The 25476-nt window shown below is 34.2% G+C and overlaps 1 protein-coding gene across 2 annotated transcripts in view; it reads left to right on the top strand.

The window, feature by feature from the left end:
* Mdga2 (MAM domain containing glycosylphosphatidylinositol anchor 2) overlaps positions 1–25476 on the top strand; it is a 743089-nt gene that overhangs the window by 580042 nt on the left and 137571 nt on the right. For both annotated transcript variants that reach the window (XM_031356255.1, XM_031356256.1), the window contains exon 8: positions 10213–10506. In XM_031356255.1, the coding sequence (XP_031212115.1) occupies positions 10213–10506 (294 nt within the window). The remainder of the gene's footprint in view (positions 1–10212; positions 10507–25476) is intronic.

The following is a 25476-nucleotide window of genomic DNA, read 5'->3' as shown; positions in this document are numbered from 1 at the left end:
TGGGCATCATATTTGAGAACAAGTAAGCAGGCTAGAGTGATAGATCAGCAATTAACAGCACTGACTGCTCTCTCAGAGGTCCTGAGTTCAATTCCCAGCAACCCCCTGGTGTCTCATAACCATGTGTAATGGAATCTGATGCCCTCTTATAGTATGTATGAAGACAGCTACAATGTACTCATATAAATTAAAATTTTAAAAATGAACATGTAAAGAAGGATACAAATGTGTTCTGGGCTATAATAATTATAGGAACATGGAACACACACACACACACACACACACACTCCTCTGCTGTGAAAGATATGTCTTATTATAGAATTCATAAAGTGTGTCTGATCATATTTTCAATATTTTTTGTTATAAATCAAAATCTTTGATTGATATATTTTCACATAATTTGAATTATAAGCAAGCTTAAAAATCTTGTTCCTGTTAATTTAGTTGTTTTAGTTGTTTAGTGTTGCCATAAGTAATCCAGAACCACCAGTACTTCACGGATGTCAGTGCAAAAGAAATACAAAGCAGAGAAGGAGTTTGAGGAAGCGGGAAAAAGGAGCAAGTAGGAAATTTACTTAATAGAAATTTATTTTAATAACTCTACAGATATTCTATGAGAAACTCAAGTTAGATAATAAAATTATGCAAAGATCATAACAGCTTCAAGATGCTTGAAAACTCTAACAAACAGTGCCAAAATTGACCTTAGCAGTCAATGAGGCAGCAACTACAGGACCTGTGTTTATTTGCAACTAGTCTTTTGGCTCATGTAGCAGAGAAAATATAAATGCCATGCAGAGAATGATTTTTCTGTTTTGTTCTTACACTTTGTGTGTTCTATGGAATCCCTTGGAGACTATTCTTGTGCCATAGCAACACCTGCTGGGAGAGGGAAGTTGGAACCAACATATCTGTTGCCTGCCAAACCTGTTTCCCCAATGAATGTCACTGCATGTCATCCATCTCCAATCCAAACCTGCACAATTACTACCTCCAGCATACTGCTGCTCCTCATATGCTCCAAACTCCTAACAATGCTGCTATAATAAGATTTCCCAATTCTTCAAAAAATAAGTATTGGGTATGTGTATGTATTAATGTCCTTTAACCTTCTCTTTAGATGTTTAGATGTAGATTCTGGGGAATCTCAACCTTTTGTGTGTTTGCAACATGGGGTTTCTTTCTGCTCTCTTCTGAGATTTTCTAAAACATCATTAGTACTGCCTTGTTAGCATATCTTTATTTATTATGTTAAATAGTGAAAAGTGTGGGCCAGTGCAAAAACAAAGGAAAACTTGTTTACAGAATAGGGCAAGAGATGTATTTACACTGGTTCTTATCATAGATAGAGACAGTGGCATGCCATCTAGTATGAATACATGTTATAAATAAGTACTTGTTCCTATGTGAACAGGACTGTATCTGATGCAAGTTTTGGAAGAAAGTGCCACATGACTATTTTTGTGTAGCTCAAACTAGCTTTTTATTGGCTGCTAGATGATGAAAGTCATAGAATGGGCAAATTACTCAGTACTACTAAGTGCTTACACATTTTAATGTATTATTTCTCTTTCATTATATCATTCTTGTGACAAAATTGAAATATATTACTAATAATATAAAACTCCACTGCTTTAGGGTTTTTAAAAATTAAAAGTGGAATATCCTTACATGGAAAAATTATCTTTAGGTTGTATGTTTTATCTTCAAACATCTGATAATCATAAGGTAATACTTATCCATAAGTAGATTTTCTTCATTGGTTGATTAGTAACTTTGATTTATGACTGTCAATCGTGACTTTACTAAATACTTGTAAACTAACTTAGAATATCACATGATATGAGGGCTACTGAGAAGATGAAAGCATTGCTACTAACATTAGCATGCTGCAGCTAGATTTGATAGGATGTACACATTTTCCTGTGTCATATGCCAAACAAGTTAGACATAATATAATTCAGAGACACTAAAAGTAAATGAAGGACACAGGAATTGGGAAGTTTTCACAGAGGACAGTTAAATGATAGTGAATTGTTCATGGTATGGAAGCTTTGAACTCATTCATTAAAAAAGGTGAAAGTTTACAACTGAACCAACTTGTTAGGGAGATCAGTCCTGTCCTAACCAAACGGAGTGTTTCCACAGATGTACCTTTAAAATTAAGACGTGCATGTGCATTCTAAGGCTTGGTTTGTAAAGTGGATTAGAATCAGTAAGACTTGGATATTCCATCTCAGGAAATGAGTTAGTGAAGACATGCAGGAAATAACATTCTTGAAAGCTTAGTTTAGAAATAACAGAAAGATTTTTAGAAGAAAGATTTTTGTCAATTTAATGTGGTAACTTGTTGATGAAGATGATCCCTAACACAGTAGAGAAGTGAAATATGCTCTGTTTACGTGCATCTCAGGAAAAGTTCTGACACTTTTAAGTAACTGGGATGCCAAGAGGTGTGATGCTAGATGACTGCAGTGCATAGGAACCAGAAGCAGAGGACAGTGAGTTCAAGGATAGCCTCAGCTGCCTAGTTTGTTAGAGGACGACAATGATACATTGTCTTAACAATGAATGAATGAATGAATGAATGAATGAATGAATGAATGAATGAATGAACAAATAGATAAATACAAGAGTAAACACAGACTTATAGGTCCTGAATATCATATAAATTACCCCTGTTTTCCTCTTTTGTTTGTCCAAATTAAGAATTCTTCCCAGGAAGCAACTGGTCGCAATACTTATTTATTTAGTAACGCATGGCCAGTAATTTTCCTGACTTAGATTAAAAGTTGTTTGTAAACAACCAGATGCTGTTTCTAGCAGGAAGGATATATCAGCAAGTCTAAATGTAAGTGAGGAAATTTTACCATATCTAAATATTTTATTACCCCAAATAGTTTTCAGATATTCCCTACTATATGCCAACACATTAGTATTCACCATACTTAAAGTGAGTCAAAATTATTGTTGTAAAAATAAGTGTCAGTATTTAACCTAGAATTATTTTGATTTTGAGAGGAATTTTCTGATTTGTGTTGTAACATATGATCTCACCCCCCCAGTGGGAACTAAACATATATTCTTCTAACTTTGGTGAATTAAGGAAATTTTCAAAATCTTAATAATTTTTAAGATAGTCAATGAAGTGAGTGGTAATCAGAATTTTACAATATGATGATATAGTTTTTTAAAGAAGAAATTATGGTAATAATGTATTAGAATGTATGTAGAATTTCTTTGTTAAATGAAAAAGGAACAAGTGGGTTGAAGTAGGAGTTCAGGTAATGACACTTAGCTAGCATCTTCTTCCTATTATCCCTCATAGGTAGGTATGTCAAATATACATATATACATACACATACATATACATATATAATGAAATCATTCCAGAATATGGTAGCAAGGAAAAGAGAAGAACTAAAGAGCATGACCATGGAGAATCACTCATGTGAATGAATATCTGTCTTTTAAAAAGTACAGAGTCTAAAATTTGGGTTTGATATTCATCAATGCAAAATTAAGTCCCCCAATACCTGTTGCCTGAAATAGGATATTGTTTTTCTTGAAGTGCAAGTCAGATTTAAAACTCATATCAACTGCAACATAAATTTTAAACTCAGGAAGGTGCTCAGAGCACATACTGATTTTAGAGATGACAAACAAATCAGTTCCCAGCTCATATGTGTTTGTAATTCCTCTCCAGAGGACCAACACCCTCTTCTGATTTTCTGGGGTACCTGCATAAACAAACAAATGCACTACAATTAAATAAAATTGAATATTAAAAAGGAACAAGATTGTCATTTTTTAAAATATCCCATTGATTTTGAAGAGAAAACATACATGCACACATTCATGTGATTTCTCTCATTTACAGCATTGCCTTTGGGTGTGTAGAATGGGGAACCTAGTACAGAACTTTGAATGTATTAGACAAGGGCTCTCACTAACTAAATCCCTATCCCTCCTTTGGATTACTTACATCTGAAAATTTAATTTATATTGGTCTACCTTCTTCTACGCATCAGTTTGTGTCTGCCTAGTATGATAGTTCTTGAATTCTTGACTGTAAAAGTCACTTAAATAAACTCATTATTTCTTTTAAAGTCTTCCTTATTTTTATTTTTATATTTTAATGTCAATTTTGCATTCTACTCAAGAATATAAGCATCTAATATGAACTACTTTTCCTAAAACTTTAAGTTTAACTAAATTAATGTCATATTTATTTTAGGACTCTTTCAAATAACAGTCTAGTTATTCTACTGTATAAAATTTTATTTGTTGCATTTTAAAAATGAAGTATACCTTTTCATCTTCATATTCCATTTAAAGTTCAGCATCAGTAAATAAGCAGACAAGCATATTTTGATTTCCAGCTCATGATATTATTATTTCTGGGACTTCAAATGTACCTACATGTTTTGAATAATGAAGTTTTCCAAGTATAGACTAATGAGTTAATGCTGTTTGCTCCCAAAATGACATCAAAACATTTTCCTTTTTTTTTTTTTAGTTTTTTATTTACAGTCTGTGAGACAATGAAAAAGTTGTCAGAAAACCAATTTGTTCAAATTATTTTTTAAAAAATGTTTAAGGAAAAAATGAGTCTTTTAATAGGACTTTCCAAGATCTTCTGTCTGTAGACACTCCCACTGCGGTATTTCAGTATGGACTACGTCAGAAAATATATCTATATTTTTATTTGCAGGGGTTTTTTATGCCTCACAAAGTACAGGCATATCAGATTGTTGTCTTGTATTTGCTATACTTTTATTAAGGAACAATAAATAGTATAATTCATATAAACCATTTTAAAGACTCAGAATGCAATTAATTTTGTACCATTAAACTGCCTCTCCTGTGATTTAAAATCAATTTGGAGCTTTCCCATTGGTAATTTTAAATGAAAGATAATGGGAAAAGGATATGGGGGAATCACTTTTTAAAACTCTCTCACCAAAAGGTAATACCTGTGTCATAAATCTACCCAAACTTCATTCATTTATTTTACAAAGTCCTATTTATTTGAGTTACTAACTCCAGATTCAGCTCATTTTACTATGTGTTGCTTTCTTAAGTTGCTCATGCCTCATGTCAGTTCATTTCTGCTATCTATTTTAGGCCAGCTTTGTAACTCTGCCACCCTGTACCCCACTCCTTTTCCTTTCTTCCTTATTAGATCATGTCATGTCTTGTCAGTCTAGGCAGCAGAGCCAGTCACGTTTTACTAACATCAAAGCAAAGGACAGATTGACTTGTCTCCCAGACATGGGGAAAGTAGAACCCTAAGAACAGGGAAAGGGGTGAATGACACACCCATAGCCGGGATGAATGAATTTCCAGGCAGTAAAATAGGACAACAAATGCTGATACGCATGGGTAGAGGTGCTGTAAGTATGGGTAACAGAACTGGGATTCCCAATATCTATATAATTCACGGTTTGTGTGTTGATTCAGGTTGCTCTGGATTCAGATCAAAAAGTCTGCCTTGATATAAAAGGTAGGGAAAGATTGAGAAAGATGTCTCAGGCCTACACACACACACACACACACACACACACACACACACACACACACTCATGTAAACATGTACAGACACATGCATGCACGCACACATGTGTGCATTCACATGCACTCTTACAATAATGTAAACTCATGTACATGCAAACACATATACACAGACATTGCCCACACATATACTTGGAGAAAACGTTAACAACATTTGCACTGATCTTCAAAATGTCCGGTAGGCAAGAGTGCTAGAAGAGCCCAAGATCCCCATACTTTAAACAGTGGGAAATAAATTAGTGATAACTGCTTACTGGGGAGCACTGAGGTTAACTGCTTAGTGAAAGCTGTAGAACATACATGTTACCATGGCATTGAGAACACCATTTTGAGAGTGATACATTTATACCACACACACAAAAAAAATACACTTTTCATTGAATGAGTTTTGAATATAGGTTTGAATTTTGTTTTAATATTTTACATTCTTATGGGCTTCTTATAACCTTGATATGCTAATATGTTTCACAAGTACTGGAAGAAAGTAAAAATTGGAACAAAATATATGAAGAAAAATAGACAGTACTAGTATATTTAAGCAAAAACACTATTCTGGGAGTGCTGACGCCTTTACAAGAATTTGTTTTCCTCCTTCTGTATTTCCCCCATCTATATCTCTGTTTCCTCCCCAATCACTGCCCAATATCTCCCTGTTACAATCTATTTGCTAGGTATAAACTATTTTACTGAGTTCCTATTATGTACACGATTGTTTCCTGGATGCTGACAATACAACAATGAAGTCTGTGTATTCATTCAGGAAGCTCTTATTTTCATATTGACATGTAGAATATGTTGTTATAAGATACATATGGATAATAAAACAGTTACTGTTGTGAAACAAACTCCGAGCTGTCATCTCATGTAGTGACTGGGGAGGTAAGAGACTAAAGTCAGTTTGGATATAATAATTCATATGGCATAGCAACACACTTCACTTAACAATAGCAGCTTTAGCTATGCACACTGCTCACTAACACTCCGTTCCTTTTCAATAGTAATATTTTATCTATAGCTGTGGGTTAAGTTGCACCATCATTTAAAAGCTTTAAGGATGTTGTCCTATGGCTTTTCTGTGAGTGAGTATATCCATCATGATGTTTTCAGACTTTCTTAAAACAGTGTTCTGAGGAGCAACCTTACTGAGGTCTTGGATTTCATAGTAATCTGAACAAAAACTTTGTTATGATGGAGAAGCTAATGGCAGGGCAGCAGGGACCTGGAAGAGTGAGATACTAGTGGCAAAACGTCTGCATATGGTACTATCACAAGAAAACAAATGATGACTTTCCTGAGACATCTGCTAATGGATCTAAAAAAAAAAAAAAAAAATAGGCAGGTGTGGAAGATATTTTAAATAATATCTAATTAGTGTGTGTGTGTGTGTGTGTGTGTGTATCACAAACATAAACACACACATTAGGATTAGATTTGGCAGTTGTAAGCAAGAAGAGAAGAGAAAACAAGGAAAACTACCATTTTAATTAGCAAATGGCATATGTTGGTAATTGACTATTCATTCAAGAAATGATTGGTATTTGAATTTGGAGATTTGAAAAAAATTTGGGATATAAAAATAGATTGCAGTTGTAGACAAGAGGAATTTGGAAAAGATAAGAATCTCACCTATCATCACATAAAGCATGGAAAAGCCAATAGGAGTTATCATGATCTACCATGGAAAACAAGTAATAATTCAGAGTTTAGTGTTTGGGATATAGAAACTTTAGTCTAAGCAGAATGAGAGAAGCCTATAGAACATTTGGAAATTGTAATATTTATTTTGTAATTTTGGGCCAACAGAGCTGTTAACAAAGGCTTTCTCTGATTCGAGATTTAAAGTTCTTAAGCCTGTGTAGTATGCACTCCCGTAAGCACAGCACTTGGGAGGCCATGGAAGTCTAGGACCCACACTTAGCACGGAATCAAATAGCAAAAACAGTAAACAAAATATTTTACAGATGAAAGAATAATAAAGTGTTATTGAATGCGTTTTTGTTGCTTAGTAAAACTCGAAGAAATGCATAAAAAGATCTATTTTTAAGCAGTTGAGATTAAAAACTGAATTCTGTTTCACTAACTTTAATTAGGCAAGTTTAAATATTTTAAACAAATAAAAACAAATGTACAAAGAAAAGTTTTTACTTTTTATCATAGTAAAGTTTTAGGAAAATTTCAGGTAGTCAAGCGTTTAATTGTAGTGGTGTAATGTTTTAAGTTCTTTACGTATTCATCATATTACATCAAGACATAAATGCTCATCGTTGACTCTGCTATATCTCACTTTGTGCTCTGCTCCTATTGAAGGGTGAGCAACCTTATGGTTCAAACAAAAAAGGCAAATATTTAGTTGCAAAACTTTAGAAATTATTGCTCAGATTGAGTACACTTACCCACATTTTTGGCTTTGGGAAATTATATAGAGCAAATATTTAAAGCAACAGGAATCTGTTATATAGTCTTTTAGATTATATTGATTTGTTTTCATTTAATTTACAGAGATTAATTAAAGTTTGGATACATACTTGGATTTATATATCTTACAATAAATTGACACATTCAAAATATTCTAATAGAAGAAGATTTAGATAAGATAATATAGTATAAGAAAGATAATTTCGTGAACTATCCATCATGAAGTCATTTGTTTTTCTTCTTGCCTCTTGTCAAAGACCAAGGCATTTAAACTGATCCTGCCCATGACCCCGTGAAGGCAGTGGACAAGGATGCTAGAAAAGTAGTCCATTGCTCACTTGTAAAGACCATGTCCTCTTGGACAGCTTCCAGTATCATGGAAAATTTCAATGTCTTCTTTTCTGATTAAATCAATGTATTTGGCATCCTAAGATGGGTGTTCTCATTGGGTAAATTTTATATTTAAATATTTACTTCTTAGGAGTATTAAGAGAGTTGAATAGAAATGCAAAGTCTTTATCTGTGTTTGGCACATAGTAGGGAGGACATCATATTTGTTAAATGCATTTTTTTGTTATTCTGTTTCATTTACTGTCACAAATATTACAGACTCATTTAGTTAGTTTGTTAAAGCACACTGTTTAGAGTTGCATGATATTTTTGTGATTTGCTTCTTTAAGATCAAATTCTTTAACTAAATTATTAATATATTCACAATAAATTATTTGGGTAAATTGAGTAATAATTGCTTTTTTCTAAGTGTATCTACTTTTTTTACCATAAATTTTGTTAACGGCAATTCCCGTAATGTATATACTTACTACAACAGGATGATGATTACTGTTCATATTATCTGGCTGTTAAGATGCTCTAGTGTATATTATATAACTCATTTTTCTTAACTTGGAATAAAGAAAGGAATAAAAATAAAAATGTCCATGTGAGACATTTGAATGCCAAAGTAATTCTGGCATTTGAATCAATGTGTCTTAAGTGTTGTAAAATCTCCATTTCAACATTAGTTGAAAAATAATTTGAAACTGTTTGTTTTGCTACATTGGAACTGGAATGCAGTAAGACTCATAATCTCTAATGGGGAAATAAACTCCATGTACTTTCAATACAATGGCAACATTAATCAGAAACTTAGAATCACTATGTTCCCATTCATTTTTATCTCTAATATTAACTTTAGCACGTTTGTTGGCTGTCACTTTGCTTCACAGGCCAATTTAAGTGAATTCAAATACAATTACATAATTAAAGCCAATATGCTCAGAGACAGTGTTTGGGAGATTGTTCATAAGAGAATCACAATATGCTGTTTCTCTCAGCACTTCATGTTTTCTACTAAAACCTTTCATGACTATATTTCAGACCAGGAAACTAAGCTCTGAGAAAACCATTCAAGTATTACCCTGAGTACATTCAGTAAAATAACAAATAATTTACTTGAAGAATTGAAATTATTATATTCGCTGAAAATCTTTTGCAATTTTTTCTGAAAAATAATTTTATGGAAATTGTAGAAATATCCTGCCTAGTATCCATGTTGTTTTAAAATATATTTTGAAACCTTATAAAATTTAAATCTCAAAAAAGGGAGAACTCTCTGAATATGACATTGGTCAGCTATTCAATTAAATTCTCACCAGAGAAAAAATAGACCATTGTAGCATACACTTTTAACTTCTAATTTTATATCTCAGGTTCTCCTTTTACCTAATCCTTCCCCCGTGTGTTGTGTTTCTGTGACAAACACATGAGTAAAACAAAGTGATTTTGAAACTGTACTAAACTGAAATATTTTTATCTCATTACTATTATGTTGATGGGCAGATTTCTGTATAATTGATTGGCACATAGCAGTTAGAAGAGAGTTGTGTTTGTATGTGAAGGCAACAGTTACATTAGTTTGTTCTGTTTAAAACAAAGACTGAGGACCCAGTTAATGTCCCATAAGACTAGGCATTGAATACAATTGCATTATTTGCTTATTGTGAAAATGTTTATGGGTCTTCATTTGAGAATATACAGTGAAAGTTTTAGTGTTATTTTAATCAAGAGCATCTTCCCTTATTTCTGTAATTCCTATATTTTATGTAGTCTGCATTGTTCAATTTCTTCAATCAGAAGAAATTGTTTTCCTTATGATGTTCTGTGTCTGAATATGTCTTACCAGTTTATACTAACCTTGAAAAATTTTCTTTTTCCCGTTTCAAGTTCCACCCAATCTGACTGTTCCACAGGAAAAATCACCTTTGGTCACCAGAGAAGGAGACACAATAGAACTTCAGTGTCAAGTAACTGGAAAACCAAAACCAATCATCCTTTGGTCTAGAGCAGATAAAGAAGTTGCAATGCCTGATGGGACAATGCAAATGGAAAGTTACGATGGCACCCTCAGGATTGTGAACGTGTCCAGGGAAATGTCAGGAATGTACAGATGCCAGACCAGCCAGTATAATGGATTCAATGTGAAGCCAAGAGAAGCCTTGGTGCAGCTCATCGTGCAGTGTGAGTAAATTCCCTTTCCCTTGGTTTTTCTGTAGGGATAAAAGAGATGATGGCATTTCTATATGAGTAAAAGACATGATTCTTAGCATTCAATCAGTGTGAAATATTTCTGCATAACTGTTGTCCAACTCAAATGACAGTTGTCATTTATCTGGTTATTATTTAGCTATTAGAAAACAGATATTTTCATGTACATGTTATAATTATGATGGTCTTTAAGGATGAAGATTCAACAACTGTAATGGGTGCAAATTAAGCAAGGTAGAGATGGACGTAACTGCTAATTCAGGTTACAAAGCTCTCTAGTTTTCATACTTCATGTCTTCTATAAATATTGCATGTCTGTGGACCAAATCATCCATCTATTTAAAGAATCCCTTTGCTTAAATGTCCAAATCTGTTCATTGAAATCCTACTTTTGCATGTATGAAGTTGTTGCAGTAGTTTGCATAATTATCTAGTAATAGAATTCATGAAGATCTTATGTGATGAATTTATGCTTATATCATCTAACAGATAAATGATTAATTATGAGCTAAATAAGATCACTCTTGAACTGCTCCTATTGAAACTATGGCTGTATTTCTTACAAAAAATTCTAGACACTATGGGATTAATATTTATTCTTGAAAGTAGTAAAATCAATAAATTTAAGAATTGATAAAAATTCAGCGATAGTACTGGTACTGCTTACATTGAGAAAACTGTAAAAATCAGCACAAGATTGTAAAATTTGATCTTATAATAGCAGATGATGAGAATTGTACTGTTGTTTCTATGGTGACAGGAATGTAATTCAAAAAGATACCAATAGAAGTCATTAAAATTCAGCTCTCTTGGTGTAAGTATAAAGATGCAAAGTGCCATGGTAGAGCAGAATGCTGGCTGTAAGCATTCCACTCTGAGCCTGGTGTCCCCACCATTTCAACTTTGGAAGCCAATACCAGCAGCGTTTCCAGGTCCCATCAAGGATGTCACTGTGTTTTTCAAGAGTCTTATTACATATATTACTATTCCTACTGAATAATCTACTTATGTGTCTGAGAATTTTCCAAGCACAAGTGTCTGGTAACTTTCTAAATGTTCCTGCAAGAATCATTTTATGCTCTAAGGAACATCATCCCTGCCGGTGGACACGCATACCCCATGTCTACATAAGACTTGCTCCTTCAGGGCTGGTGGGATGGCTCAGCAGTTAGGAGCACTGACTCCTCTTCCAGAGGTCATGAGTTCAGGTCATGAGCCACATAGTGGCTCACAACCATCCATAATGAGATCTGACACCCTCTTCTGGTGTGTCTGAAGACAGTAACACTGTACTTAGATATAATAATAAAATAAATCTTAAAAAAAAAAAAGACTTGCTCCTTCAAAATCAAAAGTGAAGAGATTCTAATAATGCTTTTTTAAAAACATTTGAAGATTTCATTATAAAAATTAGAATTTGGAGGGTGGAGAGATGGCTTAGAGGCTAAGAACACTGACTGCTCTGCCAGAGGTCCTGAGCTCAATTCCCAGCAACCACGTGGAGGCTCACAGCCATCTATAATGGAATCTGATGCTTTCTTCTGGTGTGTCTATATAAAATAAATCTTTTTAAAAAATATTAAAGCAGAACAGAAAAAACACTTATTTTGTAAAAAAAAAATTAGACTTTTGCCTAACTTTATAACTATAATACTGTAATATTATTGATATAAGTATAAAACATTGTTCTACCATCCAAACACATGCATATACATGGATATACATGCAGGGTTCACTGCATCCTTTACAGCAAATTCCATTATTCTATATAGCTGAGTTTTATTTACTTGTATGTGTGTATATGTGTGGGTGTGTGTGTATGTGTGTCTATGTGTGTGTTATACATGTGCGTGGATATGTACACACAAGTAGACAAACACGTATAAGCATCCATGTGGAAGTTGGAGGTTGACATTGCATGTCTTCTTCAGTCACTTTCCACCTTATTTTTTAGACAGATTCTCTCACTGAACATAGTTACTAACTAGCTTGAGTGGTTGACTAAAGGTAAACCTGTTGTTAACAGCCTGTCACTTGGGTCACAGATGCACACTAAACTTTAACATGAGTGCTTAGGGTGCAGTCTTCAGTAAGCCATGGCCTTTGCACACAAACAGTTTTATGCATTGTATATTCCAAGCATAATACATTTATATTATGGCTAATTGATTAAATTTAGATCTATGTGAGTACCAATTAACAAGTGTATAAATATATATTTAAATATATAATCAAATATAATTATAGATACACACACTTCCTGGTTCTAGTATCTTTTTGAAATTAAGGTGTCAGGAGTATCTGAGGATTTGTTGATTAGGGCTTCACTTATGTCAACGATGAACTCAGAGAGATCTATCTGCCTCTGCCTCTCAAGTTCTAAGATTAGAGGCTTTTAATTCCATATGTGGAAATTTAATTAAATTTCTTTGTTACTTTTCAAAGTATTAGACCTAGCTATGGTCATAAATATAGCATTTCATTCACACTATTCTCTTAGTCATCCTTGTCCCTGTCTTCTGTCCCTATTTGTTGGTCCCTTTCTTTCCCCCATTAGAATCTTTCTATACTCTTGTCAATATATTACATTACATTCTTTTAAAATCTTTTTTGCTTTCCTTCCATTGATCCCTTAGAATTGAAATACAAAAATGTAAAAAAAAGAAAAAGAAAAAAAAGAAAAAATAAAATAAAAGCTATTATAACCTTGATATGATGGAATTGCCTCCTCCCCTCCACTGTCTTCTGTCTTTGTATTTTCCAGGGAGGACTGTAAAACTCAGTGACTGGAACACTTTCCAGACCTCTCATTTTGAGAACCCAGTCTCAAGTCTCAGGTCCCATGTTCATACCCTGCTAGTTAAGACTTAGGCTCTGAAGTAGTATGTTTGCCTGTACAAGTAGATCAGTGGTTCCCATGGGTCGGGACTTCTTTGGAGGTCACTTATCAGATAATCAACATATCAGATATTTACATTACAATTTCTAGCAGTAACAAAATTACAGTTAGAATGTAGCAATAAACATAATTTTATTCTTGGGGGTCGCCATAACATGAGTAATGTATTAAAGGGTCACAGTATTAAAAAGGTTGAGGACCACTGAGCTAGAGGACAGTGGTCACCACAATGATATCATTGCTTATTGTTATTTGCCCAGGCAGTGTCAAGGATGTTTCCATCTCAGTCAACTCAGTCCAGGGTGTCTATAGAAACTCCCAGCTTCCAGCTCTACATTGGAGGCCACAACTAATCTCTTTTAGAGTGTTGTTTCCACAGGCCCTGCTTTGATCCCCAAAACCCAATGAGTCTCTCTCCAGTTAGTCATTCTTTTCATATCCAGACACTTTGTAAGTGATGGAACAGCATTTTCCTTTGTAACCAGAGCAATAGAAAGGTCTGAAGAGATCTCCCCTGCTAGACATGTTTCTTACTTTCTAGAATAATCCAAGCCATGTCTCTCAGTTTCTTGAACGCGACAGTTCCAGCATTGCTTCTCTGCCCCTACCTCCACTCTTGTTGCTCTCTTTCCTTGTTCATACTAACTCTTCAATTCCCTTGAGTATGCCTATGACCTGTCCCATCTTGATGGACTTGGAGCCTTAAACTCTTGAGTCAAAATAATCTTTTTTCCTTTACATTATTTTGCCAAGATATTTTATCACAGCAAGAGGATGATTAGCTATGACAATTACCTCCCACAGAATCCTGCTGGCATTCTGTCTGTAGAGTTAATGTGATCAGTACAGAGATGAATGAGAGCTGAACTGTTTTTATAATAAATATCAATGTCAACTGAAGTTGCTTATTTCACTAATGTTCCTTGAGTCTTGTGACCTTTAGTTTCCTTTCATAATATAAATTAACTTTATAGATATTGAAAAGGCTGCATTAGAAGCATGAATGACGAGATATAACTTGGGTTTTAAATTTACATGCAAGGGTGGCATGAAAATTCTACACTTGGTACTACACTGCCTCCAAAGGGAGCCTCCATTTAAAATATTCTATTTACTCACAGAATCTATCTATTATGATATATGTGCCTCATGGCACCTATATTTACCTTTTCTGCATTTTAATTTTCTTATTTCAAAACAAGGGGAAATGTTTGCAGTTCTCATTAGTATTTACAGTATCAAACTATATTGAGAAATGACAAGAGCCCTACTTACAACATACAACAGAATGGAGAATATGATTATTAGTATGACTCTCATTGTTATAACTTGTGACTTATACAAAGTTTTAAGCTAAAAATCCATTTTCATACTTGAAGTTTTTATCCTAGTTCTAGTTTATACTTAATTTAGTTTGTCTACTATAACAAAAAAATATTATACTCTGCTGTCTTATACATAACATAAATTTCTTATGTTTCTGAAGCTGTGAAATCCATGATCAAATAGAGGGTACTAGCTATTCATCTGGACTTATGCAGTATTATGGTGGAGAGCACGATTTCTCTGGCATCAGTTTTATAGGGGTACCCATTTTTTTCATGTGATAGGGTGTTCTCCAAAGCCCCTCTTTCCAGTACCTCACAACAACCATTAGATTTCAACCTTTGACTCAGGTACAAAGACAAGCATTCAGATTATAACACTTGTTTGTAATATTTAAAGATTGATACATCCCTACTGTCCTCTTAACTCTCTTTCATGTCAAAGCAATGTGTGTATGCATATTGCACACATATATGTGCTTGTGTGTGCATGCAGGTGCTTGTCTCTGTGTGTCTCTGTTTGTGTCTGTGGGGGGAGTGGGGCATGTAGATATAGGCAGACATTCACGAACATTCAGGATTGAACTTGGGTCTTCACATAATCTATAAATTTTAGCATTATAATTCTTATAATTTTTTTACTTATTGATCAATAATCAGGTTTTTTATGCTAGAGAAAAGTTAAGCAATGGTTCTTAACCTATTGGTCATCGCTATCTCCAAAAATATTAACTTTCTGATTTACAACATGAGCCAAATTCCAGTTATTAAGTAGCAGTGAAAATAATTTTATGGTTGGTGATCACCACAACATAAGCAACTGTATTAACAGGTCACAGCAGGAAGAAGGTTGAAAACCACTAGGCTAGAGACAAATTCTGTATGATAATAAATTTTAATTTTCTCATATTAAAATACATTCTACCTGAAAGTGGGTTGAGGAGAGCTTTTTGTTTCCTAGGAAGATATTAATACACTTAGTGTTCATTTTCCTATTTTTAATGTTAATGTTTATTAACGAGAACTCAGCATTTATTATACAACTTCCCTTTGTTTGGATTAAATGACTATATTAGCTCTTTCATTGTTTTCAGTAGTTATTGGAAGCATTAATCAACTGAACCCTGAGGCAATGTTAATATTTTGAGAATATTAATATTCATATTTTTCTCACAGCCTGCCCAATGCCTCCTCCTTGTCACTAAGACCTTCTATTTACAAAAAAAGAAACATTTGAGCTTCTAAGATAGTATTGAGTTTAAAATCTGTATAAGTAATTTGAGGAAATATTATCTCTGGTACACGTATCTTATATATAAATATACATATCATCCTTAACTCATTTATATAATTTCTTTACTCCTAAGTATTTGAGAATATAACTTGCTGTGTATATAGATTGCATTTCCAGGAAATTTTTTGAATGAGTTTAATATAGCTAAACTGCCATTGGATTTCCAAACACTTTCCATTTTATGTTTCTTCATTCTTCCGGAGAATAGAGTATCACTGATAACCATGTAGGAGATAAATGAATACCTTGGAAACTATCCAAGAAAACACTAAGGGACTCTCCCTCTTACAGAACTTCTCAGAACAGAGCACTGACCCCATACTTAAGGTTATGTATCACCTGGAAAAAGATGAGATCATCCAGCCTATGACTGCTATGAAGAAAATTAGTAGTTTTCTTTTCTGCTTCACCCTCTGTTTCAGTTTGAATATAGGTGCAAGAAGAGATTGCTTAGGGAAATTTTATCTATTAAACATGCTCTTTAAAAGTCTGTGTACAAAATTGAAGCAGGAAATACCTGATTCTAACAGAATGATTAAAAGTACAGCTTAATCCAGCCAAGATTTATGTTTAATTAGTCCAATCAGCTAAGTACTTCTGACCAACATAACTGTGCAGAAAGGAATTCAAGCAGTGCTTACAAGTCACTTACCTGTGAAAGTCCTTCAATATAAACCCTTTAGCTATGGCAGGAAACTGAGTGCTTGTGAACTGAAACACATATCATCTCTTTCATAAGGGATTTACCTGTTTTCTCTCTTTCTCATTTCATGGAAATGTATCCTCCTCTTAAATAAAGGAGCATAAATATATGTAACTATCAAAATTCAGCTTCATTGTATTCATTCTTAAAATTTACAAGATCCTTTTTCCAAAATGTAGAATTTAGGCACTACCAAATTCTTTGAGATCCCTTATAAAATTAAAAATATAGTAACAATAAGCCATAAAACATATAGAGATGAACAACAGAATGTCATATGAATAAGCCTATGCCTTGGACTGTGAGCTGGTCCCAACACTATTGAGGAGGAGGAGGGGGAATAGGAGGAGAGGGAAAAGGAGGAGGAGAGGAGGACAAACAAGTCAGGTGTCTCAATGAAGAGCAGTAAATCAAGCAAGAGGGAGAGATAGAAGGATAGTATTATGAAAGATTGGAAATTCTAACATTGCAGCAAGTGATACACTTACAGAGAACTCCACCTACCTACTGATATTGGTCGCATAGAGTTTTAGCTTACTTGTTAGAACTTTACCTTCTTTGACAGCCAGTCAATACGGAGACTTATTTATTTTATTTTATGTGCATGAGTATTGTGATGTCATGTATATCTATACAACACATGGGTGTCTTGTACTCATGGAGGTCAAAAGAGGGCACTAGATCTCTTGTAACCAACCAAACAGATGTGAGAAATCATGTGGGTGCTGGCAATTGAACCCAAGTCTTCCACAAGAACAAGCATTCTTAACCACTGAGCAATCTCTCTAGCCCATGTTTAATATGTAACATCATTATAAAATCTTGTTTTGTATATACTATATTATGTGATAGTATATTGTACTCATTTTTTCTAGTTGTGTTAAACATACCAAAAATCTTTATAACTACTTTCTCCCTCATACAATTATTTTAGCTGACTTTAACATCAGATTGTCTCATGGGAACATAGGAGAGAAAGTACAGATTACCACCAGGACTTCTAATGCCCCATCTCTTAGGAAAACCTCAAAAATATAGGTGATCAGGCATGGTGGCACACAGCTTTAATTTTAGTAATCAAAATACAAGGGCAAGCTAGTCTCTGTGGGTTCAAAACCAACCTAGTCTACATACACAGTTCCAGACCTGTCGGAACTACGTAGTAATTCCCTGTCTCAAAACAACAGCAGCAACAACAACAACAACAACAACAAAGAATTTCTTTTTTATGATTTGGGAAATAATTCTGTATTCTTGTGAGTAAAGGCCAGGACTACATGTGTCAGTGCTTTCCTGACAAAATTTTCCTCCCTGGTTGTAATTGTTTGCTGGATCAGGAAGTCCCAGATTGGTAATTTTAATGTTTGGAGACATCCTTAAAATTTAAATTCTGAGAGCTGACCCCTCTCTATATCTAAACAATAAAACATATCTCCTTTTATGTTCAAATATTCCCTAATTGATAAAATAATGCTGGATCAAGAGCCACTGTCCCAGTGATGGCACATATACAGGAAGACAAAAGAACTGCAGAGGAGATGGAACTGTGGTACATTATTCTCCCATGGACAAGGTCATATCCAGAGACCTTGAAGGGACCTGCCAATTGCAAGAGTTACTTTACTAAGTTCAAAGCTATGCCATATCATATACCAGCAACCTCCTCACCCGGAAGCAACTTGATACAGAAATGATGTCAAGATCAGGAATGACACCCCTTCCTTGTCATGTTTAGGACATCAGTGCTAGACTCTTCCAGAAGGGTGTTGAAATGATCGGGGACAGAGTTGAGCTTTTGCTCACATCAACCTTTGTATTTCATCTACAACCATATCTGCTGAGGAACCACAGCAGTACCTGCACTGCAGTGTTGTTTGTTTCTCTTAAAATATGGGCACATTTTTATTTACTGCTCAAACAAGTATGCTTCTAAAGAGTTCCTTTTTCAATACACTTTTAGAATAGAAATTCTAAATTTCTATTTAAAGTCTGTGAAATACTGTGTCTGCATTCTTTCTTGTGGGTCTTTTGGCTCCATATTTGTATACAGATGGGGGAAAAAATCTATATTTCACACTGCTCCATCAAACCACTTTCTTTCTCCTTATGAATTGCTTTATTCTGGTGAATTAGTACTTTCTTGAAGTTTTAACATTTTAGTAAACAAAAGCAAAAGTTCTTCAAATTGAGACTTCTGCACTTAAGCTGAGCATACATTTTGAAATTTAAATAAGTTCCTCCTTGATTGGAAACTTTTAAGATTTGCTTTGAATGTGACAATCACTTTCTCTTTCATTCCCAACTATTTTCAAAAAGAAAGTTGTCATATACTTTTCTTGAAAATTAGTAAGTGGATTTTTTATATTTTATATTATTTTAGGTTTCTTGAGAAATTAATAATATAGGAACACTTTTTGTTTTAATTACATTATGTGTGTGTCTGTAGGTCAGGGGACAAGTTGTGAAAGTTGGTGTACTTATCGTTGACTCTCAGAGATTGAATGCATATTATCAGGTTTGGTGGCAAGCGCCTTTGCCTGCTGAGACATCTCTTTTACACTTGAGTAGCATGTTTAAAATATGGAGATAATTATGTAAAATTAATACAGAGAAAATATTAAAAAGAATAGAGAGCTGTACACTAATTTAAAATGTGGAGTATTTTATCATTTATTTGCTTTTGCATGATCTTCCTGAATGTAGTTTGAGCTACTTTATGTCCATCATTATCAACAACTTTCCTGAAGTTCTCATGTCTGAGCATAAGAGCTCATCTACTCTAGTGTGAGTTCCCTAGTATGTAACATGTCATGATTGATGTGGAATTTTATAGTTCAGCTAAAGATATGAATCATTTCATTAGATGATATTGTTGGCTCACATGCACACATGAAACCCTAAGATACAAGTGTATTATCCAATCATGTACATAAATGAGGATGCATATGGTATAATACCACAAATATGACTGTGTGTGCAATATATCCAGTCCATCTCTTTGCATCTGTATAAGTTTTAGTTCCACTTAAAGGACATGGTTGTTGAATGAACACTTGTTCTGGCTAATTCAGTCTTTCTCCCTTGTCTTTTATGACAGCAAAGGATATACTGATTCTATTTTAATCCCATAGTCATGCTTGAGTTGCTATTTATTCCTCCTATCTCTACAAATCACATTTTGTTCCTACTGTCTCCTGTTCCATACTCTCTTACTTGGCAATGTAAAGGCTTATCAGCCCTGTGCAGATCTTTCCCAAAATGTGTATGTGAGATATTCAGCTGGCTTCTGCAAAATGTCAAGTAAGTTTCCTGATGAATTCTAAGATCTGATATAACTAAAACTTATAGTAATTCTCCTGAGTTATCTTTTTCTCTTCTAGGAACTCACGTTGCATCTACCAGGGCTCCTCTCCTCTATAACCAAACTACACTCATCATTTGACTTTTCCTTACCCCAAATATGCATGTGAAACTTGGATAGCAAATTCTGGAATTAGAGGATTTATTTAATATATTCTTTTCTATATTTCCCGTCATTTCGTAAAAATATATTTTCATGTTTGAAATGATTACAAAAAAAAAACCCACCAACAAACTAAACAATTTCAACGTGAGTTAAATATGGTGATGTATTAAATATGAAAAGTATTTCAGTAGTTGATAAAAATCAGCATATTAATTATTTTATATTCGAAAATCTTTCTCTGTAGGTATTCCTAATTTTTGATGACAATTTTTAGTTTTAGCATAAAACTTTATCCCATGCAAGAAATTTCTACTATTTTCTCCATCTCTAAGTGTTCTCTTTTCTTCCAAACCTCTATTGCTAAGTGTTCATTCATGTATAGGAACAAGGACTGTCGATTGCAAGTGGCAGACCTTTGTTAAACTATTTCAGGGAAGTAGTTCCTTTTGCATTAAATCCTAAGACTAAGCCCATCTACACATGATTGGTTAGGCTTGGATAGACACATATATCACATGGAGGTAGAAATGAAAGCGTATATTTTCCATGACCGCTGCTCTTTTAACTAACAGTGCCTTTTATTCTTTGTGGAATTTATCATTCATGTTGCAGTGGCAGTGAAAAGCTCATTAGCTCATTATCCTAAGTATTTTTAAACTTGGTGCTTTGGTCACTTCAACTCTGTAATAAATATAATTGAAGCCACATCTATCTATGGATCCCATTCTTTTTTGTTTCTTGGATCCCATTCTTTACCCCCATTAAGGCATCACTCAGATGCCACATCTTCCATGGCAGTCTGACTTCTCCAGCTCTATAGTCACATTTTTTTTCACTTGCACTTTTGTTGATGAAAGCAAGCTACCACACATGCTGTTTTTGGCACACACTAAAAAAAAAAGACTATAGCCAAATCAGAATTCAAGAATGCAGAAATATGGCTATATGGGGTAAAATCTAATTCTTGTAAAGGGCTCTAAATGTTTGTGGTACTCATCATAGTCATGGAACCTTCCATCACACTTCACCCCTCCATGCCCCACCCTGTCTTGCTTCCCCTCTCCCTGTCACCCAGAGACTGTTTCCTATGCAAACAAAGGGTGAAGTCAAGTAATCTTCAGATAATCTTCAAGTTTAAAACTTACTACCCCAAAACTGTCTGACTTATATCTAATGTGTCAATAACAACATGTGTTTATTTCTCTATGTGTGTGTGTGTGTGTGTGTGGGTGATATGCACATGTGTAAAGACTTCGGGAATCTCTATGATACTGCATGCTTAAATTAAAACAGAGAACCAAATGTATTTGCAATAAATTTTTAGTATAAAAATAATTCAGATATGTAATAATGATGGAAAAGAATATAAATCTACTTGAAAATTAACAGCACCGACAATTGCATGCACTTGTCTTTGCCAAATGCAGCATCTAGAAAAATGATATATATGACTGAAAAAAATCAGAATGAGTGACAAGATTTAAGTGCCTGATGATCAATTTTTAATTTATAAGACCATTTTACCATAATCATTCCTATTGTTTGCAGTCTGATTAGCTCCCACTTACACTAAGGATGGTTACTGAGTAGAACCCTAAATCCACGAATTCATCCAAATGTCATTCACAGAGAATCCTGCAATTTTCCAATTACTTGCTTTTAAAGAATATGAATCTGTGATATTATTAAATATAACTCGTAAGGTTCATTCTTGATGTAACCAAACATCCACATAAATAAAAAAGAGAAATATACTGGAGTGCTTTGAAAATCAGTTTAATTGGCTTCATTTTGGCTCCACATCTGTCCGTATGTAGATATTTACTGTGCTTATCTGAAGAAAATAAAGTTCACAAAGGAATATAAAGATACTGCTGTCTGCAAGTTAATGCCTTTCTGAAATGTCATTTATGACAAACTTGATTTAAATTTATATTTCTTTTTTCATTAGCAACTGTTTATTTTGAAAGGGTTGTAATTATTTTTGCCTAAAAGCATCTTGCTTTTTAAAACAAGTTCTGATTTCCAGTCTTTTACAAGTTTGAGTTTGTTTGAATAAAACCATTAGTTGGTTCAGCAAAGATGTATTGATATTCTTCGGCTGCTGAAAAGATTTAGCTTTAAATGACTTTTTCAAAAATACCTTGGATACCACTTAGAGTCTGGGGAAATCATTATTTTCTTGGACAGCTTTAAGTGTGTGTGTGTGTGTGTGTGTGTGTGTGTGTGTAAGAGATAGAGACAGAGAGACAGAAAGTGCAGACACAAAGGCAGAGAACAACCAACATAACTGTTGTTTATCAGGCATGCCTTCCATCTGGTTTTCATCAACTTCATATCTTTGTTTTGCTTTTATTTTGTTTGTTTGTTTTGCCACATCAAGTCTTATTGGCCTGTAGTGGGAGACTGATTGGTTGCCAGTAAGCCTGGGGATCTGCCTCTCTCCACCTTCCCAATGAAAGGAATGTGAGAGCCACCATTTTCATCTCTTTCAATGTGGGTTCTGGTGTCAAATTCATGTCCCTCCACTTGCACAGAAAGCATGCTGCCAACCTTATTTTTCCAGTTCTCAGGCAGTTTTTCTTTGGGAAGTTTCTTTTCTCTCTGCATTTCTCCCCATTCTCTTCTATATCTGTCTCTTACTTTTTCTCCCTCCTCTTTCCTCTTTCTTCCTCACCCTAGTTCATATGTTACACACCTACAGTATATCCTCAACTTCATGCATACTTAATATGCATGCATTTAGGAGATATAATTAAAATTAATTAGAATATAAGTACAATCTATTGCTCCTTGTTTGAAAAAGGAACATACTTGTTACTTGTCCTGTGTAAACAAACAGGCTTCATTTCTGTAATATTTAGGAAGAGGTTTTCATCTTTCCTTTTTTTTTTTCCTGGCTCTTAAGGACACCAGACCCATTGTTGTACTCTAATTAAATCTTCACCATAAATTTTTGTTTTGGGTATGTATGACTAAATAACCCAATGTTTATTAAGAATTATATTTGATCTAACACTGATATTCTTAGTACCAGTGTCAGCTAAAATCCCATAATAAAAATATCAATGAGGCACAAATATACAGATGCTACAGAGACACTGGTCATGTGTGTGTGTGTGTGTATATATACATATATATATATATATGTTTATGTGTGTAAGTGTATTATTGATATTTTATTATGAGTATATATGTATGTATATGTCATTGATAATTTGTATGTGTGTGTGTGTGTGTGTGTGTGTGTGGTGTATACACATTCTTTGTGGATATTTGAATTAAAAATACAAGTGCTTTACATTATATATTTTTTTCACTTTTCTACTTTTGTTCTTGAGAAGGGACCAACAAAGTTACGATCTGTAAAATTCAAGTATAAGCCTGAAACTAAAGCTAGTAGAAAAAAAAATAAACCTGACTCCCTTGTAGCAATTGTAACTCTAGATAAGTTCAATAAAGTCATGATACTCTATAATAACTATACATTTTTGCAAGCACATGTTAATTTGAATTCTATTTTCCATAGAAGAGAATGCTTCAAATCCCTTTACAAAGCCTTTAATGGCAAGGGAAATTGAAATGACAAAGAATTTACTTACAGATAAATTGTAAACTGCATCTCACAGTAACTTAGCTGTTGTGCTTTGTATGACTATTTCATATACTTTCTTATTTCCTCAAAATTAATCAGAAGGACTGTTCTTTGTATACTACTAAAGCTCAGGATAGTTACATTGTTTTGAATCTTAAGGTGGTTACATGATCTATGTTGTTAAATAATTGATTTCTTCTGTTCCAAGGTAATTACAATATTGTATTTTCACTTAAAGCAGTATATAAATCAGACAACTGCAATAAATTATGTCAATAAATGTTTACTTTTAATTAGTTTGCTCAATAAATATTAATTCAGTCAATAAAATTTTATCAATTTTTTTTCTACTAGGCTAAGGGAATTCCCATGAGAATGAAAGGTTATCTGTGCTCTAATTTCGCATGTAAATAGACAAAAAAATCATAAATCTAAGTGTCCAGACAGAGACTGTCTGAGCACCAAGCAAGGGGTCATGCAGGCACATACACCTAATGCCCATGCACGGCTGCTGTGTGTTTTTACATCTCTGTCCATCCGTATTAGCAGATGTACTTATGCATAGTCAAAACATTTCCCTTAACCTCTTATTTTGTTTGCCTTTTTCAGCTTAATCTGTGCGCAAAATTACTTAAGCCTCTTAGTTAATTGGGAAATTGGCTGAGCCCCACCCTACCTAGTATTTCTAAGATGTACTAGTGGCTCCCATTCCTCTTGTGTATCATCTAGAAGTCCCCAGGGTTTTCAACACACATCATCCCTCACCAAGTACAATTTTCCACTTACATAAACTTCCCTATTAAATGTGACCCGACCCCACTTCCCCAGAGCAAGTTTAACCAGAGACTAAAAATCTGATTTCAGAAAACAATCTACCCATTTGAGAGAGGGCAAAGTGACAGACAAGGAGAAAAGAGGACTCTCTGAGAGGGAATGATCAGTGTAAATAGAGAGCTCCCATTAGTCTTTGACTCCATGTATAGCTCCTCTCTGGTGGATTATTCAATGCTCACAGAGCAACATCTGTACTTCCTGTCCCAGCACTGTGAATGGAAGGATGCACATGTGTGTGATGTTCTCTTTACAGTGGTACATTTGTTCTTATGATCAACAATCTGCTCTTCAGATTGCCTTGTCACACACAGATGAGTTGTTGAAGGAGTGTCTATGAATAAGAAGCAAATTATCACACACTACCCCGGTTTATAATCACCTCGGTCTTCAAAACGATGTATTTTCTTTCTCTGTATTTGTTAATATGTGCATGGTGTGTGTGTGTGTGTGTGTGTGTGTGTGTGTGTGTGTGTGTGTGAATTCATGTGTGTGTGAATTCATGTGTGTGTGTGCATATCTTTGTCTATATTTGTGTGCATGTGTCTTCAAGGATACTAATCAAAATATCAGAGGAGGAATGAAAGGAGGAAAGTATAGAACAGAAATATTGAGTCTAAAATTCAAGGTAATGAGAGAAATAATACTATCAAAGCAAATACAGATATTTGTACCAGATGCCCTTTTGAAGAACAAAATGTCATACAGGTCCTCTTTGATACCATGCTTTATAAAGTTCCTTAGAATTCAAAGGAACACAATATTACAGTGTTGACTTGAGAAAACCAATTATCCACTTGCTAGAGACAGAGACAGGTCTTGTCCCTCTA

Source organism: Mastomys coucha, unplaced genomic scaffold, assembly GCF_008632895.1.
Source record: "Mastomys coucha isolate ucsf_1 unplaced genomic scaffold, UCSF_Mcou_1 pScaffold6, whole genome shotgun sequence".
Lineage (NCBI taxonomy): Eukaryota > Metazoa > Chordata > Mammalia > Rodentia > Muridae > Mastomys > Mastomys coucha.
Note: the sequence above shows the minus strand (reverse complement) of the source record. Positions and strands in the feature narration are given on the sequence as shown.